The 12,327-nt window shown below is 32.5% G+C and overlaps 1 protein-coding gene across 1 annotated transcript in view; it reads right to left on the reverse strand.

Moving 5' to 3' along the window:
• Positions 1-2,814: 2,814 nt before the first annotated feature.
• Positions 2,815-12,327, reverse strand: part of LOC149409421 (proton-coupled amino acid transporter-like protein acs) — a 30,555-nt gene continuing 21,042 nt past the window's right edge. Inside the window, exons 8-10 of the mRNA XM_089649794.1 lie at positions 11,563-11,788; positions 4,139-4,148; positions 2,815-2,850 (exon numbers count right to left, since the gene is read on the reverse strand). Coding sequence (XP_089505920.1) covers positions 2,815-2,850; positions 4,139-4,148; positions 11,563-11,788 — 272 coding nt within the window. The remainder of the gene's footprint in view (positions 2,851-4,138; positions 4,149-11,562; positions 11,789-12,327) is intronic.

Consider the following 12,327-nt stretch of genomic DNA (forward strand, 5'->3'; position numbering starts at 1 on the left):
ATGAATTACGTTATTTTTTATACGTTAAATAAACCAAAATCAAAGATTGTACAACATAAGTTGTAAAATATGAAACAGACGAGATATAAGAACTTTGTTTTAACAAGACTGCTTTTCGGTACTTTCGATGCCGACCAACAATTTATACGAAAAAGTCTTTATCACTTACCAATTTTTACTTTTCATACATTACACTTTAATACTTATCCATAAAGTTCAGAGATTATTCTAGTATGTACATAGTATATAAGTTGTTTACAATTTTATAGCTTGGCACAAATGACAAACGAAAATTTTATTGAAATTAAAATCGCATGTAAATACACTTTACGTCACGCGTACCTCGCCAGATTTCGTTTGTTTTGACGGGCTTTGAAAAATTCATACTTTGAAAATTATTTTAACCATCAGGATATATTAAATTTTTTTTAAAGTATATAATTAGAGGGTAAATATACTTCTTTTATTATAAAACTCGACACGTTTTCAAGTGTTAGCGCTCTGGAGTAGTTTTGAGTTTTGTTCATTTTACGCTGGTTCATTTCATATTTTGAATTTTTTTTAAATCAATCCAAGTTATTATCGCATTGCACTTTGGCATTGTAATTTTTAGTAAGTTATTTTATTTTCAGAATTATATAAAATACTTACTTTGAATTATCAGTAGGTAACTAAATTTCATAAAAATGTCGTGTCTTAGCACATTGCACTATATATGTTCTGTGTTAACTCCTTAGTGTAATCTTCGGTATATCCCGTTTAAATATTTTAAAAAACAAATTATGATATGATAAGTTTTTTTATTAAGAAAACCTTAACAAATATAAGTTATTTCAATTTATTTACAGTCTGTGATATTAGCCAATTTGAATATATTATTTAGAAATCTTTAACAAGAATTATGAACAATCTGAAAACTTTCAAAAACTAATTTATAGTAACGATGATTGTTGTTATTTGTTTTTGGGGTGTTATGCCGTGTTGCGCTAACTCCTTCTTTAGGCTAAAGAAGGAGTTAGCGCAACACGGCATAACACCCCAAAAACAAATAACAACAATCATCGTTACTATAAATTAGTTTTTGAAAGTTTTCAGATTGTTCATAATTCTTGTTAAAGATTTCTAAATAATATATTCAAATTGGCCTAAAGAAGGAGTTAGCGCAACACGGCATAACACCCCAAAAACAAACAACAAAAATTTGAATTTGACTTTTATCTTCCATATACTTTTGAAATTTGCCAACACGGTGAAAGCTAGAAGCGTATGGGATAAAAAAAATAACAAGAAACTTTGAACTGAAAACACAAAAATATACTAAATTAGAACCAAATGTTTTCGAAAATCATCCCATTTAATCAATTTGTATAATTGCTAGATTTTAATTTTCAGCAGACTAAACAAAACACTTTTAGTTGTTATTATAGTTCTATTACAAAAACAACAAACATCGCTTGTTTTAAAATGTAAAGCAAAAAGGCTGTATTCTGGCGTACTTTTAAAACTTGTTAATATAATCTATACGAGTCAAACAATATTTTTCACATCAATCTGACCTTGGTGAAAGTAATACAGGTTTCGCGTAATATATTCACCTACGTCAGAACCTATGCGAACCTGTAAGTGTATAGATATATATAATTTTAATAAAGTCGAACAGATAATTATTGTAATATCTATATCTTATCTAACTTATTGATCTCACTTGCAATGTTTCTAGTCAGCACGGGGCAAACGTGTTAAACTTTATTATTAAGTAATAAAATAATTAATATTTTCTTATTTATTTATAAATTAATTATTTCTTACTGTACAAATTGATTGTATTACATACCTATTTGAAACCGCAATATTATTCATAGTGTAAGAATTTATCTCAATGTACTTATGCAAAATAAATTTGTTCGTAAAAATGTATCTACATGTTTTATTCAATACAGCCTGCAAATCGCTACATACAATATACCCTTCAATATCCATTTGTAAAATAGAAATATATTTATGGTGACACAAACCTAGACGGATGGGTTTGCTTGTTTAAAATCTGGGAACAGTGGGAACCAGCCAGATGGACAAGCTTAACTGTAACCCTCTCAAGAGTGTTTAATAACATTGAAACTTATTTGTACATTTCGTCTGCAGATACACAAACCTACACGGAGAAAATTTTCTGATATAAAATACTTCCAATTTATTAAAAATCTCATCAAATTATTCGTATTCCTGTTAAAAACTGGACTGAAGGCCTTTAACGAATGAATTGACAGATTTCGTAACACGTGTTCATAAACGTTCAAAATATTTCGCGTTTCGTCATTATATAATAACAAGATAAACGCATGAACACGTGTTCCGATATATTATGAAAGAACTAATAGTTTATTAGGAAATGGACTGCTATCATTTTTTCAACAGGATTGTAATAAATCATCAATACTCATATTACTCCTTATAGACATATCAGTTTGATTGTTTATAAATCAAGAAACCAAAAAAGAAATCAATCTTATCATCAAAAATAAAAATTTCAGTTGTGTGTCTGACCTGCGTAACTCTGGTTCAATGAACTCTAGAACTCGGATTTGCTTTGAAAAAAGTTGTAATTTTCTAAATTGTAACTGTTTGTTTTTAAGAATTCAGACAAGCGATAAAGTACCTACCTACAAAATAAAATTTTTTAACAAACAAAATTTTTAACAGTCATTTTCATAATTGGAACTGATGTGTGAAGAATTCAAACTACCCCGTGACTTTTCACGGTTCTGTGATAATCTTTGTTAATAATGAAGTAGATTTTGAATTATAAAAGCGTATTTATTTGCTCCACCCGCCGTCCGCTAAACATAAAACCTGAAAACCCCAATAAATTGTTAATTGATTGTATTTATACATTAAAATTATGTGTTTTTATCTTGTTCATTATCGGCGTTTACCAATAAAGACGTAAATTATGAATTCCAGAATTCTAGAGTGTATTTCTTAGTTCTATCGCAGCTCGCTAAAAACAGCCTTAAAACCCCAATTCTAAAATACAGAGCTATATTATAAAAACAGCAGTGTAGACCGTAGATGGATAGGTTTGCCTGCGGAATGAAGGCGTGTGAACTACAACTGCTGCGGCCAATGGGGTTCCGAGGAAAATGTATCGACCAATTCCAGAAGGGCTCTGAAAAGTTTCCCGCGCGGTTTCCGCTGCCTGCCGCTTCCGTCGCGTCTCTCGAACCTGCCTTTCTCCCTCGCTAACATCCCTAGGTTGATTCTTCAAGAAATTATCTCTATTAATACCGATATCACTGCTATTCTTTCTTTCTTTTATTTTATTTATTTATTTAACGCTTTTTACATGTAGGTGGTACAATTTCGATGACAGACAATTTTGAAACATGAGAGAGAAATAATAAAAATCATTAAAAAATAATATTTGCAAGAAACAAAATTAAAAAGTACAAGAACATAAATTAAAAAATACAGCGATTTAACTGGTTTACAAAAATACAACTTCCATTTAGGAATATTGTTGAAAAAAGTATTTTACGTGATCCACAAAATTCGCAAAGTTAATATTAAATATATCGACATCACCTAAGTATTGGTTTGCCACAGTGTGAAAAAATTGTATTGGGGAGTTCGCAATGTAATTTCGCTTATGTGTGTTGCAGTGGAATAGTTTATTTTGTCGTGTTGTTATTGTAGGTATTCGTAAGTTTATGAGTTGCAAAAGTTCGCAACAGTCGAATTTAGATTTAACACTACTATTCTTTATTTATTTTATTTGTACTGATATTGTTAGTACTATATGAATTCTTGGCGATTACATACTAGCCGACCTTTCTATATTTAGGTACATTGATACCTACGTTAATTTTTCTCACATACTTTATTTTATAACTGTATAAAATAAATTACACTGTTAATTTTTACATTTTTCATAATGCTAACTTACACTTAAGAATCTAACAACAGAGATTCATCAAAATTATCAAATTCATATCTGTAATAATTAATATAGATACATTATAGCACCGACCCGTACTAAATTACATGATATTATAATTGTAGGATAATTAAATTATTTTAATTCAAGATAAGTAATTTACTCTTCGAATGGTAGTAAACAAAAAAAGAAAAAAAATCTGACATTATCCACTCTATTAGTTCACATGTCCAACATTTAAACTAAACAAATACAAGTAATAAAAAAGTTGATTAACATAATAATGCCTTAACGCTTTTCTGATATGATTTAACACTTACCAGTTCAAAATTCTAATTTCGATCTTGAATAATTTTAAGCATTACGCAGGAATAAATAGGAATATTTCACATCACACAATGCACCGACAACTGTGATTAATATGTTTTATTAGGTATTTGTGACCATTAGGTAGTTAGATTAATTGATTAAATATAATTCATTTAAATGAAATCTACAAGAAAAAAATAATAATATTGTTATGTAAACAAACTCGGTCTGAAAATAAATATATTGTGTAAATAAATAATATTAAAAAAGATAACGATCACAAATAAGACTCGAAACCAGATAATGGGACAAAAGATGTAGAGATTTTTTAAATAATGTTTTAGCCGATTCGAGATATCGGACTCGAGTGTAGAGTATTTTCTTTACTCATTGCTCGAGTGTGAAAAATAATAGGATTTCACATATTTTATAAATCACGTTTTAGCGGATCGATGACTCGATTGTAGGTTATTTTCTTTACTCATTGCTCGAGTGTGCCAAGCAATAAGTTTTTCACATATTTTCTAAATAATGTCTCGGCGGATTGATGACTCGAGTGTAGGGTATTTTCATTGATCATTGAGCAATTGTGCCAAACAATAGGTTTTTCACATATTTTCACTAATGTGCTCTTTATCTCTAATTTTCGGCTGCTATCAAAACTCATAAGATCATAACTTTAATATACAATTTTTTCAGACCTACTCAAAAAGACATAGGTAGGCACTAATGTTAACTAAAATATGGTGAAATATTTTTTTCATAAAGTTTAGGTTCTGAACGGTTACGGATTTTGGGTAATCGTTTAAAAAAGTGTAACAGAGCCATGCAAAGCAATGCAAAATGATTCCAAGGCGAAACTCCACCGCTGACCATTGCTACAAAATGGTTTTGCGCGAAACGTTTTCTCCAAAACTCCGTCGTTAAGTGTTGATAAAAAATATCACCCGACCGTTTTTATTAAATAATTAATATTTTAAAAAATAAATCTGATTAGAAAACTGCAATAAAATAAACGCCCGTTTTTTTTAAAACAGTTTCGAGTAACCGTTTACTTAAAGAAACCGAAACGGTTTCCGTTATTTTGCCTGTCTCTAATAGGTCTTGTTCTTCTCAAGATTTCATGAGATCTTTGTATCCACCATTTTCGGAAAAAGCTTTGACGGCCCACCCGACTGTTATCTCCGTATCGACGCATGGTCGATGTGTAAACATATTAGTATAATTTACTTATTTACTTTACTATACAAATTAGAAACAAAGTCAGATAATATTCTTTGATAAGTCTTTTAGTAGTGAAATAAGGGAAAGGTTCAATGTATTCGGACTTTACAGGCTTTTCACTCTATTCCCCTCATACCCATGATGTGGCCCCACCCAATGAAGGTTACATGGCAAGTTCATTTACGAGGTGCGAATCTCACGAGAATATAATTAATGTTTATTTTATAAATTGACACATAAAGTATGGGACTAATAAATTTATAAACCCTGCGTTTTATTTATTTTTATCAAGTGTAGTTGAAATCTTCATTTAATTTTAAGTTTTTATCTTGTATGTTCGATGATATTATTAATTAATTTAAAAAAAAACTGTTTTTTAAAAACTTCATTCAAAGGCAAAACACCGAAATAACTGTGATGAAACCACTGTAATTTGTAAGAAAAACAATGATTTGTTTTTTTATTACCTTTGCTATTATTGATTTCCGAGTGATATATCAGGCGAAACAGCTGTCACGTGAAATAATAATAGTTACACATTAATTGCAAAAATATTTTATAAAAAAAAACTTTTGAATATTACCCTATGTTACATCACAATTTATTCATAAACTAATATATAGTATATTTGCGACACTTTCCTAAGAGGAAAATACTCTTAGTATCCCCTGGTAGAAAACCACTATTCAGAATTGAAACGTTGCTTGAAATGGCTTTAGCCTTATTTGCTGACCAGATCTGAATAGCAAGTACTTCCCCACATTCCTCATTCCCATTACCTTCTCACTTGCTCCATACGTCCGGAGTTGTCGAGACTCTGTTATATCTGACTAGATGATAAAGTTTTGTGGAACTTTTAGAATCCGATGGAAGACAGCATTGGTATTTTTCAAAAAAAGAAAGACAATTATTCTCAGGTCACGAATCACCTGACAATATTTGAAATTATTCTACCTACAGTCACAATAATCGAAAAACAAGACGAGGAATTGAACTTACTGTACTCAGGTGGGAACCAGACACGATGTCAACTGAACCACAGACTTGCAAAGCCAAAGTATGTCAAATATCGTACAAAAAATTAAAAACAACTAAACTTTTGCTGATTGATTCCTCCGGAAAATTTCGGAGAGTTGTACAGCAAGATATTTTTGGTTTTATTATAGTATTTATAGGTTTATATTATATTCCTTTAAATATATATATATATATTACGGTGGCGAAGAATGTAAAAAAATGCTTAGTAAAAGAACCCAAACACAAATTCTAAGACGCCATATCATATTTAATATTGCCTATTCACCCCTCTGTGTCAAAACGCGTCGACTGTATCATAGGTAAGCTAGAGTGTGCTGATGAAGATATTTTCGTCAATAATTTATGCAATTTAAGAAAATAATGTTCCGCAATATGTAAAAATAATTATGCATTTTTTTTCACTTGTTTCTATTTGTGTTATTATGGAGCATTTTAGTGACTTTTTGTAACTGTATTGTTCAGTGAGAACATCTGTAAAACCCAGTATTGATGTACAAGTGAAAAGCTATTAGCGCATACAGGGAGATAAAACCGAACACTTTGGAGCAAGCCTGGCAAGACGGGATGACGCTCTTCGATAAAGCTCTTGGATAATGCATCATTCAGCCAGCTTCGAGACTCTTTTCGCCCAGCCGCCAAAACTCTGTGCGGTATATTTGCTTCTATTCTCTCAAAAAATTGGACATGGATCTATTCTAATTGATGAGGAATAACAATAAAAAAATTGTTTTATTAACAAAAATATAAATACTTGTTTACTTTCATTTTCACTTCCTTTATTACAAATCAATTTTGGTGTTTCACTAACGGGCGTCCCATGATGGCTATATTTAAATATAATTTATAAACATTATTTAAATGGTACATATTTGAAAAAACAATAATTAGTTCGGTTAACCTACTTGTAGGTGCTCGCAGTGTATCCAGAAATATTGGGAATTACAAAATCTAAGTTTTCTTGCAAATTTAAAATAAACTAAATATCTAGTAATAAAACATCAGTAATAAACTACGTACTTTTACTCCAATGCGCAATATTATCTCTTATTTTTAAATTTGAAAATATATAGTATTACTGCCCTCTGTACGCTAATATAATACTACCCCTTTCTGTTTTACCCTACTTACGAAACCGATTGGATCAGATCTCTGCTAAACACTTTCAAATAAATAACCCGGAAAAGAGAACTTCGCTAAATAGTTTCCCCGTTAGAGGGGAGAACTTCATATAGGATATTTGGTTTATATAAAATGTTGAGGTTGGAATGTGGCGCCATGCATATCTTGTTTGTTTGGAACTAGTAAGGTGAAGCAGTAAACTACATTCGGTTTGAAGCTTAGATATGATATTTTGAGGTGTTGGAGGATTCCTAGAAAAGTATTTATAGATATCGATCCGAATAGCAAACCTGGCCTAAATTAGTGTCACAATAATTCCATAGACGAAGAAGAAAATTCGCAAAAATTTTGCGTCTCATTTGAAATAATTTAGTATTTATTGGGGAGGGTGCTTCCATCAAATTGCACCAGACAGTCGTTGATCTCCCTCTTTGCTGAAATCACACACGCTTGAGTTTTTGAGACGTTGAAACTGACCAGGTTGGCTTTACCGCGGGCCAAACCTTGTTTGGTGGTGGCCAACTTTTGGTCTCAAATCTTCCGAACTGTACGGACATCAAGAGTGGAAAGGGCTGGTCAAAAGGATAACCTCGTAACCTCGTAACCTCGATAACCTCGATAACGATGCTGTCGTCAGCTTAGCAATGATTGGTGCACATTCAACGAGATCGTTGGTGTGCAACAAAAAGAGTGTCGGCTCTATCCAACTATGGATATTTCCCATATGGATCCCATACGATGGTAGCTTTCCAACAAGCGCCCGGTCCAGAGTCTATCAAAGGTTTTGGAGATATCCGATTCGACGGTTTGAGTTTCTCCAAAACGTTCCAAGTACCGCCCCCAAATATGCGTTACATACCCGAGCAGATTGCCAAATGATCGGTTTCCATTTTGCTGATCGCTTAGGATATTGTTATTCTCGAGGTATGGGAGCAACTTGTTACTGACCACCCATTCCAATACCTTTGTGAGTATGGAAGTGTGGCTATAGGGAGGTAGTTGGAAGGATTAGAGCGGTCCCCCTTCTTAGGGATTGTGTGGACGATCGCCCTTTTTCCAGAGATCTGTACCTTTCCAATTTTGAGTGAGAAATTAAATAATTTTGAGAGCACCTGGGTTAATTATGCAAAACACGGTTTAAGGACCAGGGCAGGTATTCCGTCGGGCCCTCTGGCTTTATCGATTTTCAACTGGTTTTTCAATTATGCTTAATTACTCAGCACAGTTAGCCAGCTGACCATCGGGCTTGTTTAGAGGTGGAAAGGTGGTTCTGTAGAAATTTCTCCCAACTGAACCAGCGAGCGACCAGAAAGAATACCAGATCAGAAAGAAGTACTGGTGGGGTAATGTGCACAAACTGTTACTCTGGATTTACAAAATGTTAAGCCCAGAGTAACATGTGTAATAATGTATATATTTTATTCTTTTCAAGATTTTACCAGTGATTTACTTCAAAACCTTAACCTCAGATTTAAGAGAAGTCATTATCACACATGTAGGAAGTTTATTATAATCAATGGTTAGTTATCGTATTTTTTATCCTTTTTAAAATATATCCCGATGGCCTGCAATTACTTTTTGCGCTATTATCCCTAATATATATATTGGCACCGTCACCAACTGAAAAGTTATCCATGTGTAGGATTCCAAAAAAATGATTACAAAAGATTTTACGAATATTGATCTGAAAATCGAACTTTTTTAAGCGAAAATCGGATATTTTTTGTAAGTATGCTAAACATTTCCCTAATGACAGGTTTTTCACTGAATTTGAAATTCATGAAATTTCAAAGATGATTTTCAAGAGGCTGTTCAAGTTTGTGTTTGACTGTTTTGTTTGCTATGATATAATAACAGTACTTGCATAGAATCTTCACAGAACTTGAAAATCATCTTTGAAATTTGATGAATTGTTCAAGTTTTGTGAAACAACTCGTCCTAAGAAAAACTCTAGTCGCGTTCTTAAAATGCCCAGTCATGTTGGAAATATCGTAATATAAATAATTTTATAATCATATTCCAATATTGGAATCTCAACATAACCTGAAAAAAATGTCATTCAAAGGACGTCGATCAGAAAAGCGAAACTGGCTGGCATTTTTTCTAATTTTGCAATAGATTTCTTGGAAAACAAAGATATAATATTATACAAATGAAATTTCCAGTTTTCGCACGTGAAACCGTTTATATACACACATGTCTTGTACATATACTATATGCTAAACTGTATTTCAACGTAGAAATTTTAGGAGATAGAAGGAACTTATTGAATATTTCTATTCTGAGCAAAATTTCCATGTCTATAACGAGGCTGCCGAGTTCACAAATATCATTTTAAATAACATTCAATTACCAACCGGACAGGCTTTAAAAAATTAAAATGAAGCCGTCTAGCAAAGGAGCCAAAATAATTTTCTTGTAAATTTCAGGAATTCTGCAGACAAATAACCATATTAACATTTTGCTATTAAACTTTATTATCATTCATATTAAAAAGAAAACATTATAAAAATAAACCATATGCACGGTGTCCGGAAACTCGTAATACAAGCGGGAAACTAGTTAATCTACGTTACATTTGGAGTTGATTCGTGGTATGTATATATGTATTTACTTTTTTTTAATTTTTTGCTTTCGTTTTCGAGTTTATTGAGTCTAAAGTTGTAATTTTTTATGTTACAAAAAAATTAAAATCGGTCCCTAAGTTAATAAGATCTTTTAAAAGCTTTTTAGCAGGTTTTTTAAAATGCGTCGAATCATGGACTTTTCTTCGAAAGCTTTTGTTTAAGCTAAATGCTGAAAAAAAAATAAAAAATCGAAATAATCAGATACAAAAATAAAATTTTTTTGGGTTCTCTGCGCAATTTAGTTTCATTAATTTCCAGCTTGTACTTCGAGTTTCCGGATACAATATAAATCTAAAAATTCCTAAATGATTACGTAACTGTAACAATATTATAAATAAAGCATAACTGTGGCTATGCCTCGAAACACAAATGTTAAAAATGTGAGAAAATTAAACAAATTATAACGTTAAAAAGGTGATGTAATACCCACAACTTATTATCCACAATTCCAATCAAAGCAACATATTATTGAAATGATCCAGGAACGCGAATTTTAAATTCCATCGCATTAAGACCATTAAATCGATTACTTTGAATTTTTGCTGTTGTTTTCGGTCTGTTTTAGATGTTGACAACAACATGACATTATTCTTGACGGCTGACAATTTGATAAAACGGCGAAACGGGCCAAGAATCAGTATTTTAACAGCGACCGTCCAAAAGACAGATTCGTAATGGCGTTGATAGTTGAAAGATGGTCATCAAATAATATGATAAAGTTTGAAAATATCCAAACTTAAATATATATATACGGTATCAGGAAACTCGTAGTGCATTCGGGAAACTGATAAATCTACATCACATTTAAAATCGATTTCGTGTTTAACTATCTTTGATTTTAGTATTCTTTTTCGTGTAAATCGAGTCCAAAGTTGGAAGTTTTAGTCAAATTTGAAAAAAAAAACGGTCGCAAGCGGGTTAATATCAGCTTTTGTGTCTTTTAAGATTCACTGAAACGTATATCAGTATTTTTACTCTTTAGTTGACGATTAAAATGGAAAAAATATTTTTAAAAGTTTTCAGATCAAAATCGATTTTTTTTGGTTTACATACATACACCATTCTCCCCGATACCTTACTACCTACGGTTTTCCGGACACCGTGTATCTTTATTTGTAAATCTAAATAATATATGTATATATTATATTGATGTAATGGTATCCGGATAAAACATAGCAGTGACAAAACAGAACTTGTGAAAATAATAGGTGAGGATAGTTTAGTTTTATGTTAGGTGAGTTGAGGTGTTGTTTTCCTTATTAGTTCTGTTTTGTCGTGTAACCTAATGCAAAAATTTATTCTTCGGTGAACAGGTCGACTAAGGCGGCGTAGGTGCCCAACACGAGGCCCAGGAACCCGAAGATGATGATGACTGTGTCCTTGGCCATGCGCCAGTGGCAGCGGCCCTGGAAATCCTCGTACCAGTACACGCATAGCTCGATGGTGGCGGGGAACACGAGCCCGAGCATGGAGAGAGCGAGCGCGCCCACCAGGGAGATGAACACGCCCAGCCGGGGTATTGAGGCGCCCATTATAACTGCAAAATTAAATGTTCAAAAAACAATTATACTGTTTTACAACGTTGCCGGTACTAGTGATCATCTTCGAATAAATAATTTTTAAATTCGCTCCACACAGGAAGCCTTCGGGAAAATATTTCTTATTTCCTTCAGGGCCTATGCCACCCCTAAGGATGCTGTGAGGAGGGTCTTTTCGATGAAATGAAATGGGTGAATATGGGTACTTGTCTACGATGGTGAAGCCTGGGCTGTAATACGAAAATAATGTTGGTACCACGGATAAAGGAATCATTTTTGGTAATAAATAACCATCATACTGTTTCCGGCGTAGGCAGAAAGGGTGGAAAACCCAAACATCTCGTTCTTGGCACACACTCCTTGCTTCAGTAACATTCATATATCTTCTCACATATACCCCTCACGTACTAATTAATGGTTTTAACACACATTCACCTCCGGGATCTTGTTTTTACAGCATTCAGTCTACTTTCATCCTTCCTCTGCCAGTTTCATGCGTTACTGACATTCATCATGGATAGAATCAACACTTCATTGA

This window comes from Hesperophylax consimilis, chromosome 31 (assembly GCF_061612785.1).
Source record: "Hesperophylax consimilis isolate HC1 chromosome 31, BYU_Hcon_1.0, whole genome shotgun sequence".
In the NCBI taxonomy this organism is placed as follows: Eukaryota; Metazoa; Arthropoda; class Insecta; order Trichoptera; family Limnephilidae; genus Hesperophylax; species Hesperophylax consimilis.